Here is a 19626-nt window from a genome sequence, read left to right as displayed (position 1 = left end):
AGATCGTATGTGTACTTCCGCTTTCAATGTGATGTTCGTGTGAAGAAAATTTATAATTTTTTTCAGTTTCAACTGTTTAATTAGGTTTTACCATAACAAGTGTATGAGTGTCGGTTGATGAAAAAATAAGTTAATGAATACATCAACAGCCAGTTGTCAATTAAAATGTCATAGACCAATCATATTTCGATAGCGTGTCTAATACACATTTGGTCATTTTTTCTGCATTTCGTTGGGCTTTCTCCGATAAAGGACATAGTTGTCTGTACGATAACAATACAATGCACCGTTGACTCATGTTGAGGTGTAGATGGCGCTGAGAACTCAGGTACACACGCGTGTTCTGTTCCAGCGGCGGCGGTCAACAGTTAACATTTGAAACCGGCACGTGTGTCACAGTAACGTCTAGTCGCGAGTGTTGTGGTGCGTAGCCGTCGTTGTTACTTTGGATGTAAATTTTAATTAAAGGATTGTACCTTTTACAATTTATGTCATAATTTATGCAAACGTTTATGTTTACTTATGGTGACCGTTAGTATTGTTTGCAGAGAAAAATATAAAATTTTACTGTAAGGACTATTTACATTGAAACTTCTGAAAGCAGTATATTTCTGTTAAGTCAATTCTTCATTAACCAGGTAAGAGACTTATTAGAATTGCTTTAAAACAATTAAATAGATGATTGCCATAGTCAGTTTGTAATAATACAAATAAAAAATATTTTCAAACAATAAATTAAACTTCCATCAATGTGATATGTTTTAAACAATGAACATAGACAACTTTGATAAATGATAAATTGCACACTACTGAAAGCCATTTTTTGCTATTATAATTAACATTTTCAATATAATTTTATAAATGATCAGTATAATAAAATACAATTATATATAATTTTTTTAAACCTTGATTAAATTTAAACAAAAAATAATTTAAAATACTCTGTAAAATAAAAAATTTAATATTGAACGATTGATTTCGAATTAAAAAATATTTACTAACTTATAGCTTGTACCTCAATTTAAATTATTCGAAACAATTATTTATATTTTATTGAATTAATCAAATATTTTTCATTTAAATATTTTCTGACGTTAAAAATAACCATATTTGAAGCTATTTTAAAAATGAATACGTTTTTGTCTTTAATATACTATAGTTAAAAACTTTATATTCCATATCAATAATTTTAATAACTATTTTTTAAAAAAACCTAATGAAATTATCAGTAACATTGTTTTTTCTTACAAAAAATAAAAAAAAATTCTTTTCTAAACAAAGCCAATCTCAAAGATATCATTTAATTTTGTAAACTAAGCTATTTATATTATTTACTAAACATGACACTGAAAAACATGTGGTTATTTCTGGTTGTATCGATAACATTGATTTATATTAAAGCAACTGTGTGACACCGACTCAATAATAAATTCTTCCATTGAAGTGTTTATTGTTTTTGCAGTGACGAATTACTCAGCTATTTTAATTGTGTATTAGTCAACTTTTGGTGTCGTAAATAAGCAAATAATAGTAATGCGAAATAGCTCTTAATTACTTGTAGTATATGTTTATCAGTATTTGTATAAATGAAAATAAACTTCAAAAGCAAAATCCATTAAGAGTTAATTTTCGCGACGTAAAACCAATATTCAAGTAATTTCTGTACGGTGTTGACTATTCAATGTTAATCTATTAACATTGAAATATTATAAGTTAGACAAAATATGTTAACTTAATTATCTCTCGACTAGATTGGAATGGAGGTATTTATTAAAAAGTAAAAGTCAATTACAAGTATTCGTTTGTGACTATAGGTACAAAAAAAAAGTAATCTCCGACAGTTAATGTATAGTGAAAAGCGTATAAGTTGATCGATATTTTCAGACAAATATATTTATCGCGTCTCCCACGTGATAGTTAAAACGAAAGCGCGTTTATTTTATATTTCGAAACCTTAAACAATTATATCCTAATGGCGATTTTTTTATCGCTTTAAATTGTGTTTAATTCTGACCGTAAAAACATTGCTGTAAGAAAATATCTTTTCATAATTCCACTTGAAAGTGATAGTGTATTATTTTGTACATATAAATTAATATTAAAAATCATTCTAAAAGTATGCTATTGGAAAAAATCGATGCATTAACTTGATATCATCAAATCATTGGAATGTTTTCTTGTAGAATGCACCGAAAATTACCAGTTTCTCCAACCATCATGAATTCCATGATAGTTGGTGTAATCTAATAAGGCTAATTTCTAAAGAATCTGACTAACCCTTTCGGTAAATATTATACTAGCAACCGGTTTCACAGTAGAAAACGTAAATCATAAAGGATCATATATATTACAAGTATACAACTTCGACGCCTACCCTATAGTAGTCATATATTAAATACTAATAAATAAACCTTTTTCTCATCGTTAACAAATAATTATCAATTACTGTTGATTACTGTTAATGGCCTGACTAACCAAAATATGTTTATAACTCTTAATTGTCATATTTTAATCGAAATAAATGTTAAACTAATCGAAATACTTTTAGAATGATTTACATTAATTTTTGTTTAATGTAGAATGTAAACGTTTTATTTAAATTTTCTCATTTTTTATGATATTATTTAATTGAGCAAACTTGCCTTCATTGACATTTTTTTAACGTGTTTTATTTAACTCACTGTCTTAATATTCTTTGTTAAATCACTTAACTAACTTAGTCCTTACCTCAAAAATGATTGTGATAATGATATTGTATATCATACTTACTCGTACATACAGGACCATCCCGAGAATAGAGCTTAGGGGGTTACACCTACTTACTTGGTAAAATTTAATCATTTTAGTAGGCATTTTTTTAACATAGGATGCTACAAAAAAAATATATTAAAAAAAAATACCGTGCAATTATAAAATATTGTTCAATTGGTAAAAATAAATTTTTTTACAACTTCGGAATGCCAGCTCTGCGTTCATGATTAATGTATTTATGGTTATTTTCAATAGTTCGCTCGGTAAATAAATCACTTGTTCTTATTTTAAAACTCATTTGATCGGTTTTGTTTTTCACTAGTGATCAAATTTTATTAATCAATTAATCGAGAGTATATCTTAGAATTATGGGGTTGTACATGTCATTTATGTTTATGATATAATGTTTTGAACGTCAGCAACTCACAATATACGCATGTTTTTTGTTGAATTTTAGAATTGGAAATTGAAAGGTAGCCGACTAACAACAGTATAACAATAAAAACTCTGAGCCTCATTTTAAGTATCCGGGTATTAAAGTATTAACTTAGTGGAATAATTGCGACCGTATTCTTAACAAAGTTTTAATTAAATAACACCCGGGAGGCATCTGATGACCTCGGTTTTAGTAACTTATGCTACCGTATTACAATGAAAATCGTAAGGTTTTCAAGGTTTTAATTTTCGCGTTGTAAAAGGAGAAAATTGAATTGAAAATTGTGTATGGTGTACAATGAAAAAATTGAAAATAAATGCATGGCAATATCGACCGGACCATCAGCGGATGAGTCACGCGCTGTTGTTGTCACAAAGTATAGAAGATTGAAACAACAAACACGATAACCTTTTGTAGTGAATAATAGTAATATTAGTAATGATAATAATATATGGACATACATTGCGGCAGCAGCTGTTGGCGATTTGCATCCTACACGATCTATGCATTCATTGATAATGTCTAACAAATAAGTTTATCAAGACAACAAGAATGCCGTACTTATAAGGTTCTCTAGATAAATTATCCGAATCGAATTGCTTTACTGTGAAATGTGAAACAATTATTATAATCAATAGTTGGTATTTAAGAAGTATTTTACATGATTTTGTTTTGTCTTATAGTTAATTGTATTTTATGTGTTTCTTTTTCTTCTTAATGTATTTTACTTAATACGTTGTTTCTTTTTATCAAAAATAATTAGTCGTGTCTTATCATCTCCGCAAGTTTCGTGTCACGTTTAGAGTTAAATGAAATGCAAGAAAATATTTAGTCCAACTCGTATGGAATTCATAATTTATTTACTATTGAAAATAAAGTTATTACTTTAATGTAAATTAATTATTTTTCAACAAATTTTTTCCTGTTTTCTCACTAGAAATTTAAAAACTTTTCGTAAAGTATTTTTTTTTCCGAATCTATATGTACCTGAGATAAATTAGACTCTTTACATTAAAAAATATTTAACGGAAATTACAGTATTTTAATATTTACATGTTTCAAATATCTTTAAAATGTCAATTTACATATGTTTTACTGCATAATTTGAACATACTGATGTTCACTGAAGACTGGCCATAAACTGATTTTATATGTACTGTACTTGCATAAAATTATAATGCACATAAGAAAATGAGTTTTTGGTTATGAGATTATTAAATATACCTTACTCGACCTATTTAAAGTAAAATTAAGCAATTGGTTATAATTATTATGGCAATACCATTTCTTAGTTTACTTAGTACAAATAAATTAAAAATGACAGTAATATCTTAAACGTCATTTATATAATACAATTTCCTAAATAAGACAAAAGATATGCCTGGCTTGATTTTGACACACCGTATTGCTGTGGCAAAAATAAAGTCACTGATGGTTTCCACATTGGTAGAAAGAAGCAAAAAGTTTAATCACCATCACGTGACTATACTAAAACAAATACCAACCAACGACTAAATACAATTTTCTTAAATTATTGCAATATTATGATTTAATATAAGCGTATTACATCTATTGCTATATCAAAAATATTACACTATAAATAAATAATAAAATTGTAGTCATGTAACTTTTAAAGAAATATTGTGTTTGAGATCTAGTTATCGTAACGATGAAATGTCTGAAGGTGGTATAAAAAACCAAGTGTGGAAGGATAATAAATAAATAAAGCTGAAAATGTACAACTGATACGACAATTTACAAAATGTATGAAAAAACTTCCGGAGTTACATAATACTTTTGTTTTATGAATGATTATTTATTTTGAATTAAATGTTGTTATGTAACATTAGAACATTTTCGACGGAAACTTAATTTTTTATGATAAAAAGCAATGCTTATTGTTGGCGGTACAACTGTAAAATTACACAAAAAACTATTGCGCAGCAAAATAAGTCAAGACAATCTTTTGAATGACATTACATCTTGTAAATAGAAATACAATAGAATACAGTGTGTTAGTATATTCTTCACTTATTTTTATAAGCAACTTGTATGCTTTGCTATTTTTATATGAAATACACCTGTTGGAATAATGTTAATAAAGAGCATGGTGATTCGTGGTATCTAATCGAATAATATATTATTAAATTTAATAAAAAATCGAATATGTAAAAAAAAAATTGCTTGTAGTATTTGATAGCTTACGTAAAAAATACTATACTGTGCTCTAATAAATCGTTTTACATTTTTTATATCGTCTGAATACGTTTGAAAATTTTTAACGATATCATTCTAGCGTATCCGGTAATCTGTTACCTTTGAGAAAATTTTATATTTTTACCGGTCAAAATATTTCTTTTAAAATTTTAACTTATTTGGTGTTGTGTTCGATTCGTGTGCAAAAATAATCGACTGTGAAAACCGGTTCGTTGTTTGATGGTCACTTGTTTTATTTTTTACTTCCACACATTTATATGGGTAATTGGAAATTGTTTTACTCGTGTAAGTAAAAAGTCGTGCAGTAACACCAATTTATTGGTGTAATATAAGTGTAACAAAAGGGGAGTGTTGTGGGTAGCAAGGATGTAAACCTCATCAATATTAATTGAACTTTAGTTAGACTTATTTAGCTGTTCTTTCTAGGCATGTTTTCGGTGTTATTGCAATAACATTTTGTTAAACATACTTTATCCGTTTTTATTTATGGGATAAGACTGACTCATATTAGTTCATCGCTAATCATGTTAATTTTAATGATGTATAATAATTTAAATACCACCTTATGGAATGTATTGAATATAACATAGCCAATAACGACTAACCCTGAACTTGAAAATACACAGTATTGCTCGGCGTATATTTCGTCATAGAATTAATAAAATCTGTCAATTTAGTAAAAAAGAATGAAGTAATATTTTTATTTTTCTTATTTTAGTTCTTTAATATATGTTGTATATCTTCGGATAAATTAGTTTTTTTTTTTTTTTAAGAAGTACTGTCTGAATTGAAAAATAAAAAAACCCAAGCAATATTTTTGTATTTTAGAAGATAGAATAACTTTTTGTTTATTCCGTTAATATTTTTTAACAGGAAGTCCTCTTAATTTAAATTTATGGTTTAAATGATTATGTAGTGAAATTAAAACCAATACATACTGAATTTTATGGCACAGCATGTTCATATTCGATATCAGTAATTTTTTGTACTATACAATCAAACTCGTCATAAGTATATCACATGGATTAAAATGTCAGACGCCATAAACTATATGGTATTCTTATCACGAATGACGATTTTTTAATCATTGTAAATCGAAGAAAAACTTAAAACCATTACTCATTAGACGCTTTAATTGTATATACTCTAAATATATGTTGCGTAGTATTAATTTTTTATTAATAAAAGTTATGTATTTCTTATTTATATTGTCACTAATATTATCACTAACGTGTATGTTTATGGCAGGAAAGTGTTTTTAATAAAAATTACATGGGAAAAAGTATCATTGCTGTTTATTAATATTATTATTAGGTTGTACACACGATAGTGCCGGAAACCCTTCGTGTCTGTAATCCATGTGTGTGGCTTGTAGATGGTTTTACAAGAGAGAAAAAAAATTACCCGCAGCCTAGAAGATTTTTACGACCGCCGGCGACGGCTACTGCAATAAATATGGGAATAAACACGCGAAAACATTTTAAGGTTATTTGATGGAACCCAACCGACGACCGAGGGGAAACCTGACGTCATTTTGGGCTGGCATGAGACGTGACCCCCGGGGTCAAACTACTTGGGTTCTCCATAGCCGTAACGAGTTTTAACTAATCGTTCATATATGATGCTTACAAACGAAAGTCATGGTACCAAGATAGTTTTCAATTGACAAACGTTATTCGTGTGATCATTCCCTTCCCCTAAGCCTTTTTTATTTGCACTTCCGACAATCGTTACTTAATCCTTATAATGGCATAACAATACTCGACTCATCCTCACGACCTAGTCAATTGTGTCATATCTCTCCAAGTTAATTGATTACTATTTACAAAGAAAGTCCAAGTACATTTAAAATAGCAGTCGCAGTTTCTTAAATATTGAATAGCGCTCAGAAAACCTTCTCGTTCGACGGTTCGAAAGACTCAAAACTCGTTCAAGAAGTTTTTACATTAGCAAGTCGTAATTTGTAAAACTGTATTAAAAAAATGCAATAAAAATACCTCAAATAGATTCTATACGCATAATCATAGTTATTTATTGCATAAAGATTTTTACTTTCGCGTCCTTCGTTTAGCTACATAAATAAAAACCGTCGAAACATGTTTAGATGGTCTATAATAGTGAATGCAGGAAGTTTGTTTTCATAACGTAACGTCTGCTTGTCAGTATTTTATTATTGAACCGTGGAAACTTCATGAAGGTTGCAAAATGAAGTACGTGATATCATTAATAATTTTCGGATTAATTGAGAAATATCAACGTCCCAATCATCAATTTATAAAAAAAATTCATTTTTATATAAATGACAACGACCAAAAAAATGACCAAAAACAGCTTTTGCGATGTTATGGTGTATGAAGATATTCCAAAAACATTTATCTGTAGAACAGCATTTTCATAATAATGTGATAAACCGCAATAAACGTTTGTCTGCGTCTAAGTATTTTGTTGGGAAACTCGACCGACCGATGAACCTTATCCATCTAGTGGAGGACGTGTCAAAATTAACAGCCTCGACATCATTTTCAATTGAATGTAAACGGTTCATTTTATTAGCTACTCTTCAATATTAATAAGAAAAAATAAGATACTCGCTAAGTTGTTAATTTTCTCTTCGTCGCGTTAACATTATGAGTTACACAAAAACAAATCGTCCAAGCGAAAGGAATAACATTATTAAGTGGTGTGATCGAGCTAGTTTCAGGCTGCTAAAGACAAACACTTTAATTCAGATAGAATTTTATTTGTATTAACAGAAATGAGGTTTTAACGAGCTGATCAGGCGCATTGGCGGCTGTTATCATTGGACAAGATGTACTCTTAATAACTGCAGTAGCATGTGGGTTAATTGAGCACTAATTATGATTGTTGAGAACGTAAGCGCCTTTTGTACATCCTCGTTCATATTACTTCTGTAGATAAAAATTGAGACAAAGCGACGTCGCCTTTCCATCTACTCTTCCTGTCGGTGTGAGTTTTCGTTCTCAGCACCGAAGCGGAGACGGATGGTTATGTTCGTGTGGAAAACAAGGAAATGTTGGACAATTTGCGCAGTGCAGCAATACACGAACACCTATAAAAAACGAGCATACATTGTGTTCGGCGAGTGTTTTGCTATTAATGCAGGAATTTGTGCGTACGAATTATAACTCACTCAAAACGTGAGATTTCCGGGTATTAATGAGTTGAGAAAATTGCAACGAGAAATATATCAAAGTATAGGTTTTGTTCTCAGAGTTTGAATACAAATAATTACAATTGTTATGTATGTCGCGAATAACAACAATCTTTTCGGTGAGTAATAGTCTGCCATTAAAGTCACCAACTTGTCATCTGCAAACCTAATGTTATAAATAATAATAACATTTACATTTAAAATTTATACGAATATCGATTTAGTTTGAAAACGTCCTGAAATGTTATCATAAAAACCAAGTTTTATATGTAGTTCTGATCAGGTTATCAAAAAAAGTAAATTATTTTATTTGCTACTCTAATCTATATATTTATATAATGAATGTATACTCATTTTGCCATTCAGGTGTGTACTTTAAATAAATAAATAAGTCTAGTAAAATTATTCTATAATATTATATATTCTATAATCCTGGCCTAACTTAATTTAAATTTCAAACATGCGTTTTAAATATTTCAAACATTAATCGAGAGTTAAGAGAAATGAATACACACCCTTTACTCGTTTGATCACTGTCACTTTAGAAATTTTAGTTCTTGCAACTTAACAAATTGGAATATCACTGATATAATTTATCATTGTGATATTTATTCAAGTACAACATAAATGCAGTAAAATATTTATTAAAATCTAACGTCTTCACTTATCAATCAAATTTAATATCAGAGTGTCCTTCGCGTCGAGTTTCTAAATCAAACCCAACATCCATTCGAATTGTTAATGATGAGATACATATATACTTGTGTGTTTATTGTAATAATAACTATAGGAGAGGTATTAGTAATAGAAAAGAAGTGGTGTGATTAAAGATTTGTAAAATTAGATGCGTGTCAAGGATTAACAATTAGTTGGTTGATTAAAATCGTTAATACATAATTTCTCAATGTTTATTTCAATTGCTAAAATAGAGCACCGTACAAATGAGATTCAACACACACGTGTGACTCCAAAACAATCTCTACTCGATATACCTAATTTAATTTATATTACTGCATCGATAGTAATGTGAACAAATATTACATAATTATATCTATATTATCTTTTTGATAAGATCTGAGGCTGGGTGATGTAGTTATGGATGCATTTAAAAAATTATTTACTTTGAAAAAAAAAACGAGAACATTATAATTAAAAAACAGTATTTCAACGTTAGATAATAAGCTTTGCAATCATTTTTTATTTATTCTTCTTCGAGATTATATCAAAATTCTTGATTATAAATAAATGTATAAATGTATGGTATATTTTGTCTCCTAATATTTATGTGTTATAATTTCAAAAATGTTATTATCATATAGGTATACTAAAATTATGTTGTTATTTTAATTATAATGTTAAAATTATTCTCTTCTCGAAATATTTCATGTAAAAACGTGTAATTTAACATTTATATTAATAATAAGCAAAACATTCACCTCTTTTTCTAACCATAAACTGACCAGTTGTAATCTACATGTGTTACACGTAAAAAAAATATGTATTCTACTTTTATTTTCACGTCAAAGCCCAGTATAAGTTTATTTTGTAGAGTTTTACTTAGTAGGTTTATATTTTTACAATCATATGCTTTGTCATGAATATTTGAAGATTTTGTGAGTCATTCAGGGATATATGGTTATATTTCAATCAATATTTGTCATTTCCGTTGTTTCTACTCATAATAGAAACATTTTTCTAGTACTTTTTTGGAAGAAATATTGTGCACTTGTACACCTCGTACCATATTGGAGTGTATAAAAAATATTTACATATTTTACTAGGTTATACAATATTATAACAGTAACAGCTGTCAAAAAATAATACCATTTCAATGGCAGATACCGTTTCGATACTTCTTTTTGTAATTTTTAAAAATAAGAAGTTGGTAACGGGTTGCAGTCACATTTAAACGGCAGTATTATTATTATTATTATTATTAGTATGAGTCGTCTCAGCTGTATCGGTTCATTTAACTTAGTTGAGTTGCACAAGTACTTTGAATTGCATTGAAACCGAATGCGCTCTTTGTATACTGTTATTGGATTACTATAGATACTTGAGCCAAAATTTTGTCTGAATATATCCGTATCGAACAGCGACGACCAGATAGCTTTAATAACTATAAAAATGCCTAGTTATGAACAAATAAGTTATAAAAAAAAGTTAGTATAGACTTCCGTTTGAATATGAAATAAAAAATGTATTACTAGTTAACTTTTAAGTATTTTTAGCTCACTTATGGTATTTCATTTATTAACACTATTTGTTACTAGTCAGTATTTAGTTATTAGTCCTCATTACAGTATAAATAGTATTATAATTTATTCTTTGTCAAATCATAATGTAATGAATAAATTATAGTATCCATTCTACGTGTAAACAATTATTTAATTGCTTAAATTGTATCTTGATATGACAGGGAAATTTAAGTCATCTAAAAATATTTTCCATGTGTATTGTTCCTATTGAGGAAGCTTTTTAAATAATAGTTTTATTACTTCTATTTTTGTACTTCATGGCTATAGTTTTCAAATCGGTGGTGTGATGTCATCCTACAGTGATGAACAGTATATTTTTACCTGCTGTCTAAAACATCCAATGTGATATAATAGGTCGTGTAGTCGATGAAATTCCTTAGGATTCGTTTCACCCACCCTTCATACTTTATCAGTTCTCTTCACGAGACCGGTTTAATTTCTTCGGGTGGTTTTGAGAACCTAGGAAACAATACGAAAGTGAGCGAGTTCGTGTACACAAAAACATCTTATATTGAAAATAATGAGAAAAGAAGTAATATGAATAATGCTTAAAGGTGTTGACCTCAAAATAAGCACTTGTCTCGGGGGAGAGTAGGTACACATTCTTGATTGGAAACAACTGTTTAACAACTTGGAAGTTCACCGAACTCATCAATATCTTTCTTTTATTTTAGTTTGCTTGTGGTGTATTTAAAGTGTAAATCCGTAGACTTTACTACCATCAATTATTCGTAAAATAATATGCATCTTTAGTTATTTTTGTTTAAATCATAACGATAACAATCGATTTATCGTTGTTGTCGTCAAATGTACATAACATTCATTAATAAAATAATTTTTGGGCGTATACACGTGCGTTGTCTTAGGTAATAACAATCAAACCAATAACGGAAAAATCACGACGGGGATGCACGTTTTGCAGAAATCACCAGCCTCCCAGCATTTTATATCTAATTGTGTACTACCAACGCATCAGAAGCAAATGCTTTTTTTAACTCCATATTCCGTTAGCTCTTTGTGAAGCTAATTAGGTAAATACCTAAGTCGTTTCTTCAGTATAGTTGTTGAATTGAACATACCGTCTAATTAAAATAACTGGCGAGACATCTATGTACAATCGAATATAGAAATAATTGCAATTAACACACTTTTATTTCCAACCTATAAATTGAAAAACTGATTTATTTAAAAAAATTTTTGGTACCGCTATGAACGTAAATTGCATACACTAACATAATTACTACATGTATTAATGAAGTTAAATTTTGTAGTTTCTGCTAAGTAGTAGAAATCTTTGTTGTTTTTTTTTAAGTAGCATTTTTGGTGTTTCCAGCGTTGGAAAAATTAATTCAATGCAATTACAAGGAACAAAGCATCTACAAGAGTCATGAGTATTATAAGCGTCCAGGGTTTTCTCACGGATTATGTATATTTTGCATATTTTAACATCGTCGTACACAATATAACATTAAGTTCTTCGTCTACCTTTACCCTTGGGCTACCACAACTGAGAAATATGATGATAATTGAAATTGTGTAATTTCATGTATAATATTAGCAGACTAATTGAATTAATACAAACGGTGGGACTAGTTTTCAAAATTTTCATTGTTTTGGTTCAATTGTTACCTTGAAGTGTAATTGATCCATATTATTGTAATTGTGTTATTATTTGATAAACATCAATAGAAAATAAATTCAATGTAGATGATAGAGTATTCGATTTTTACTTCTGTAATATAATAATATAGTTGCAAAATATCTTTGTTGTGAATTGAAATACCTTGATGATCTTAGCACGCCAACGTTTGCTGAGAAGGCAAAAAGATTGAACGTTTTGAAGATCTTTTACAATCTTATTGACCTTGGATTCTGAACCACACAATAACCTGTTTGACCATTTTTTAAGTACTGTAATACGTGTGGGATTGTCCTGGAAGTTGGAACTATAAATTTAAAAATTATATTATACATTAAAAAATATCAACCGAAAATTATACCATATAAGCTTTGACACATTAATATCCAAATGAACAACCATTATATTTCATTAGACATCAAGATTATTTTCTAGTCCTTTCTTAAATGCCCCGAAAGAAATAATTCTGTGAATTTGTTATAATCTAGGGGATCAGATTTTTATTTTTATGTTCTTGTTTTTTAATATATTGTGTTTTAATATGATTTTAAGATTGTAAGAATTATTACAGACTCAGCACTAACATAAACCTCATAAATGTATAATTCAGACCGAATAATAATTATATCGTTATTGTCTGGTGTGAAATAAGTTTTTGCCTTATGGTTTAGACTTGTGCAGTCAGCCGGATATTTTAATCGCGCATTTTCACTCAATTGTTGTAAAGTTGCATTAATAATGCTCTACATTATTAAAGCATTCGCGTGGAATATAGAACAAAAAATAGCGTTTGTATGCGTATCTGTTGAACGGATAAGATTTGTACTGGTTCAAATTAGCTGCGTTTTACAATTATATCTCCCCTGAAGTGATAATAATTTTGCGTCCTTACTGTTGTGTATTTTTTTTATTATGGTGTATTAACATTTACTGCGATATCTAGGCGCATTCATACGACATTCACAATATGAGATAATACGAGGAATTTTCATGGTAGTTAGTCATCGTTAAAATAATGCTAGCTAAACTATGATAAAATAATAATAAACGTGTCAATGAAAAAATTGTTCTCGATTACGTTAAAATTGAATTTTAACAATACTTAATTAAATATCAATTTACGATGTTTTTATCATATCAATCGTTTTTTTTCGAACTTGGTCTAGAGATTGAAAAATAGAGAAACATTAAGGTGGTCAGTAAGTCGTCACGTATGGCTTGATTTCTACACAATACACACCATTATTTAGTCAACAACGACAATTTTTTTTTTTTTTTTTTTATTTTCATTTTTTGCCATCGTCCTGTCCGAGTGACACACATGTAGAGATGCGCATAAACTGCACAGAAGACGCCGTCTTCTTTTCATACTCTAAATTTTCGTCACGCAAAACTGTTTTTCGCGCGCTTTTCACCGACATTTTCTTCGCACGGTCAATTTATTAACAAAGTATTATTTGTTATTATTATTATTTTTCAAGATTCTTACAAGTGCTTATATATGACAATGATTCTAGTTACCAAAATTTCTTTAAAATATTTTCAAAAACAATTACTAAATCAATTGGACCTATGCAATATTGCAAAAAGGTTGTATCGATTGAAAAAAGATTTAACACAAATGTGATATATTTTTTACAGGTGGTTCACTTACATTGAATTAGTGTAATTAATGCTAATTATGTGGGCCGAAATTAGTCTTGTTTCGGTTCGGGCTTTCGCCGCTTTACCTCAGTGATTAGAATAGTGTGCAGAAATATAAAAATGCATTTATTTTTAACGTATAAGCCGTTAACTGTGGTCTCGATTATGTTCACAATTACTGCAATTATACTACCGTGATATATTTTAATGGGCCTTCGATGTGACGAACCGTGATGGCGGTGGTCACATATGAGTACTTTTTGTCAAAATAAACAAAAGCAGCTATTTATGTTCGATAGGAAGATTTGTACAAATTTATGTTACGATTCTGAATTAATCAGTTTACACCGCTAATTAGTCGGATAGTTTACAATTATACCGTAAGATTTTATAATTCGAAATTGTACTGTTAGTAACACCAGTTACAAATTATTTATATTGTAATTAAAAGACGATACATGAAGATAATCTCAAGAAGTCTGTTATTGTCGTTTGACTGATAAAATTCTTCAATGGTTTTATCTACATTTTACTTGAAAAAATTATTGGATGCCAAAATACGCAGTTAAAATTCTGAAACTCTTTGATAACTGAACATATTTTTACTATAACTGTGATTCGATACGGTTTGAGCACATGATATGAGTTTGGGTCGTACCACATACGTATCTAAGTTGTTTTACTGTCATGACAAACGCAATTGTTTTCTCAGCACGTCTTCTATAATAGTTGTAAGTACTAGTAATACACGCAAAAATCACATTATTTGTCGGTTTTATGCTCTTCTCGTGATGTTGAATATTTTTATTAGTACGCTGTACATTATGTGTCATTAGAAAACTATTTCCTGAATTTTAGTACTTGCAAATCCAAACGAACAGTGTTTTGTCGATAACCATTGTAACTGTAAAAACATATGGGATTTGTTTTTGTCACTTAAGATGGGGTTTAGATAGTATGAAAGACATGATTTAGCCGAACAGATTTCTTAGCACGAATATCTGTCTGACTCATTAGCTCATGATTTACCTAAAGTGACACTTTGTTCTACCAGTTATTGTTATCGTCTAGAAACATCATTTCATACTCTTAAAAACTCATTGCTTCGTCATCGAGTGTTTCAGACGACGTCTTGTGTGCACGACACGTAACTTCCAGTCACGAAGCCACCGTTATTTATAAAAACACCATTAACCCCAAGACGGTTTCATAATGATCCTATTCCAGTGTATTTAACTCGCTCGCCAAACCGTTATCGTGGGGGCTACGTCTTATGAACTTATAGTGGTATCGGTACTTAAGTTAAGTCTTCGTTTATGCGACTGACTGCATTCTTGCAACCTGTTTGCACCGATCCGGAAGACACAGAATCACAAATAAGTTTATAATTATTTTATTAGTAATATTAATCGACATACACTGACAGTGTATTACTATTCTGTTTTTTTCACTCGTAAAACCGCTATTTTCGAGTTTACCTTACTGCTGCGCTTGAAAGAGTTTACATGATATGAAAACTATTGTCAATGAATATTATGACAAAAAATGTAACTAATAAATAAAGTTATACTAGTAACTTTACTTAGAGGAAGATCAAAAAGAGATGGAGGGATGTTATTGAATGCGGTATGAGGTCGGCTGATGTGTGCGTGATCGTGTCAAGTGGAAGTTAAGGACAAGGGTGGCCGACCCCAAGTATTTGGGATAAAGATGAGGGAAAAGAAGACTAGTGATTGTACTATTACTTTTAATGGTACATTTTTATAATCAGTTTATAGCAAAAATAGAAATTTAGGGATGTAGTAATTATTTCGACATTTTTTTTGCTCTAAGTATCGCTATTTAGAAAAATTCGAATATTGAAAAAAAAAGCTTATCACGACAAAAAAATTTAAAAATTCAATATGGGGTGGGGGCCATTTGCAATACTGTTTATAATTAGTAGTAATAATATAAGTTTTACTTATATACATATTATTGGACACCTTAAAAGAGTGTATAATGTAGACGCAATTACGATGCGCCAAGAGCAGTTCCAATATGCCGAGAATAGTTTAATCTTAAGTTTTACGTTTTAATGAAATTTCATTTGTCAAAATAATTATTTTCAGGTTTAGCAATGCCACCTGGTGTAACGGTAGCTACCAGTTCAATATCGTCTGGTTACGCAGCCTGTTCCATCATCAACATGGATAGACAGTTAGATTCAACTCGAGCGGGTCGTGAACATTTTTCGGAACCCTCAGACTTTCACTTGAGCAGTGCCAGTAGCAGCAGCAGTAGTAGCGCTGGTAGTGGGGAAAGCGCTGAACTTTCAGACAAAGAACAAATTCAAGTTGAATCTTGTTACAGAGGGTTGAAAACGCAGGTTATTAGTTCTTTTTAATAAATTATGTTTGTTTTCGAAAGTATTAAAACTGTACATCCTGCTAGAAAATAAATTTATTGAATAATAATATATCTTATAGCAAATTTATATTATATCATTTTTAATAGATTTTTATTTCTCCAATTACAACAATTTCTCTATTCTTCCAATAATAAGTGATGAGAATTCAAAAAACATACATATATGTAAAAGTGGAACAGTTCTATATTGAAAATCAAACTTAAGGTGCAACTTTTTTACTGTTTTGCTTTTTTTGTTCCATATATTTTATAAAATGATTTTATGATTGATGTTACGACCTCTTGACTATTAATATGATTAGATTATTGAATTAGTTAATTTTCTATAACTCAGTTGTTAGGATAATATGCATGTCAATAAAAATGGTATTAATTAATTGTTAACTATTTTACCATTGTCACACGATGGAATGCTGCTGATCGTTACTTTTCCCACGGTTAATGTCGGTATTAAAAATGAATTTTTGTCGATTTCAATTAAGAACTATCTTAAGGCGTAATATTTAGAGTATTACGAGTCTCAATTATGGAAAAAAATAAAAAACGGTAGCACAGTGGGGTCGAGGCACAGTGTAGACAAGGCATAGATGGGACAAGTATAGATGATATTTGACAGTGATTTAAATCACTATCATAAGAAACGCTTCGATGCAAATCTGTAGATAGTATTTCATTTTAAAAAAAAATTTGTTAAAATAGCATATTTTTGAATACGGTAGCCGTTTGCGTATAGAAGATAGATCGTCGGGACAAATTTTTTGTTTTCATTTTGTAGTACATAAAATAAGCTTTAATTTGATATATGTTTAAAGGACGCAGTATTTCCGGAACATTTTCAAAAATTAAGTTGAAAAAGTTATTTTTTGTAAAAAAGTTACTATTTTAAATCCCCCCAGTGAACAGAATAAGTGGTAGATTTCCAAAAAAAATTATATCAAATGAAAGGGAAATATCTAAGGTTTTAATACAAAAAAATATTATTTTTATTTGTTAATTTTTGAAAAAGTTATGGCAGTTTTAAGCACAAAAAACATCCCGATAAAAGGTAATTTTTATCGCAATCATTACATTTTTTTTTAATTTTCGACAGCCATTTGCACATAGAAGATAGATCGTCGGGACAAATTTTTTTTTTTTATTTTATAGTACATATAATAAGCTTTAATTTTATATATGTTTAAAGGACGCAGTATTTCCGGAACACTTTCAAAAGTTCAGTTGAAAAAGATCTATGTTTTTTACAATATTTCAAGTTTTGAACGCCCCCTATATAAGGGGAAATTGTCTAATTTTAATAAAATGTATTTCAGATGAAAGATGTACTTATAATGTATTTAGAAAAAAAAAAATTGTGCTGATACATACATTTTTCAAAAAGTTATAGCATTTTTAAGTTGAAAATTAAAAATCGAAAATCTAAAATTTTAACGCAAAAATAGCGTTTTTTTAACTACGGCAGCCGTTTAAATGTAGAAGAAAAAGTGTCGGGACAAATTTTTTTTTTTCATTTTGTAGAACATAAAATAAGCTTTAATTTGATATATGTTTGAAGGACGCAGTATTTCCGGAACATTTTCAAAAATTAAGTTGAAAAAGTTAATTTTTGTAAAAAAGTTGCTACTTTAAATCCCCCCTAATGAGCAGGTTAAATGATAGATTTTCAAAAAAATAATATAAAATGAAAGATAAATATCTAAGGTTTTAGTATAAAAAAAAATTATGTTGATTTGTTGATTTTTCAAAAAGTTATGGAAGTTTTAAGAAAAAAAAGTGAAAAAATTTCAAAAATTAGCGATTTTTAAATTTGTAATTTTTTTGGATATTTCCCCCATTTGCGGGGAACGAGGAAATTTTTTTCAATTTTTAAGGGTAATGTCTTCAACTAGATACGATTTGTGATCTTTTGACGTATTTTTGAAAGAAATCGGTCCAGTGAGAGCTGTGAAAAAGTGGCAACAGACAAAAAAAAAAAAAAAAAAAAAAAACACATCATAGTAAAATTAATACCTTCTCCGCTTCGCATCGAAGCTAAAAGAAATTTAAAATTCCGTTATTATTTAAAGTATTTTTAAAAGTAATTAACATACAATTATTTCATTTCTACGTTTGTTTTTAAATCATTTCTTGGTATAACTATTTAATTAAAATTCTTTGTTTCAACGAGTTAATAGTCCAAGCTTATAGAAATTACTAATCTCATTATAGTCTTAATATGAATATTACAAAGACTCGCATAATTAATAGTTGATACTAATATTTGTTATTATTCTTTTTTAGGTGTACGTCTGTGGATCAATGGCCAACTTGTACTTGCACAACAACTCCTCGACGGCAGAAGGCTCATGGGATTTAAAATTCACCGGCATTCCAGTAGTTTTGTACGATAGCGGCGAGACTCGTTCGCGGGATAAACCTCGTATTCAGATATTGTTGGTGGAACGAGGAACTTGTTTTGCATTGTGGCAGGATACTATTGATAATTTAACGTCGTACAAGGTGTCCAGTCAAGGATTCCATACCATGTGTCTGTCTACCGACCATACGCAGCATATCGGCTTGAGCTTCGATTGTGCCGAAGCCGCTCAACAGTTATGGACACACATCGACCGCCTTACATCGGACCCAGAGAATATTCAGTTGTCAGGACCAGGTAGCCGATCAAAGCACGGCCGCAAACAAAAGAACAAAACCACTCCGGTTCGTCGTCTCCCCGACAAATCGCACATATCGCAGCCTTGCTGTTTCGAACACATCACAAACGTCGAGGTGGCCGACAAGTCCAGATACTTCTCGTTGCAGAACTTGTTGCCTACGCCGGCCATGACAGTGGAGTCACTGGCAGACGTTTGAATACATCTGCCTAATGCTCATTTCTTCAACGGTCTCTCCTTCGCATAGACTATAATATTTATCATAATAGAGATCTCTGATGTGATCAAACTTGTTTTATTGGATTATACTGAAAAACAATTGTTGATCAAGGAAAATTATTGTCGTGACCTCATAAATTAAATAAACGGCTTCCCGTGTAAAAAAATCATCTATTTGTCTTTATAAACAATTCTTTCATAATTATGTTTTTCTAATATGTTATAGCCTA

At 29.7% G+C, this 19626-nt stretch overlaps 1 protein-coding gene across 4 annotated transcripts; it reads left to right on the top strand.

Annotated features, from left to right (window-relative positions):
- The first annotated feature begins 359 nt into the window (after positions 1-359).
- Positions 360-19626, top strand: LOC126894469 (uncharacterized). 4 transcript variants are annotated; one of them, XM_050665520.1, is made up of 3 exons: positions 360-638; positions 16229-16485; positions 18804-19626. In XM_050665520.1, exons 2-3 carry the CDS (start codon positions 16237-16239, stop codon positions 19374-19376), a joined length of 822 nt encoding a protein of 273 aa, XP_050521477.1. In that variant the 5' UTR covers positions 360-638; positions 16229-16236; the 3' UTR covers positions 19377-19626. The 4 variants fall into 4 exon arrangements, with proteins under 4 accessions (XP_050521477.1, XP_050521476.1, XP_050521475.1 ...); XM_050665519.1 differs by lacking the exon at positions 360-638 and adding an exon at positions 5427-5689; XM_050665518.1 differs by lacking the exon at positions 360-638 and adding an exon at positions 8650-8695.

Source organism: Daktulosphaira vitifoliae, unplaced genomic scaffold (genome assembly GCF_025091365.1).
Source record: "Daktulosphaira vitifoliae isolate Bord-2020 unplaced genomic scaffold, ASM2509136v1 Scaffold_1, whole genome shotgun sequence".
NCBI lineage: Eukaryota > Metazoa > Arthropoda > Insecta > Hemiptera > Phylloxeridae > Daktulosphaira > Daktulosphaira vitifoliae.
The sequence above is the reverse complement of the archived record's forward strand: the minus strand, read 5'-3'. Positions and strand labels throughout refer to the sequence as shown.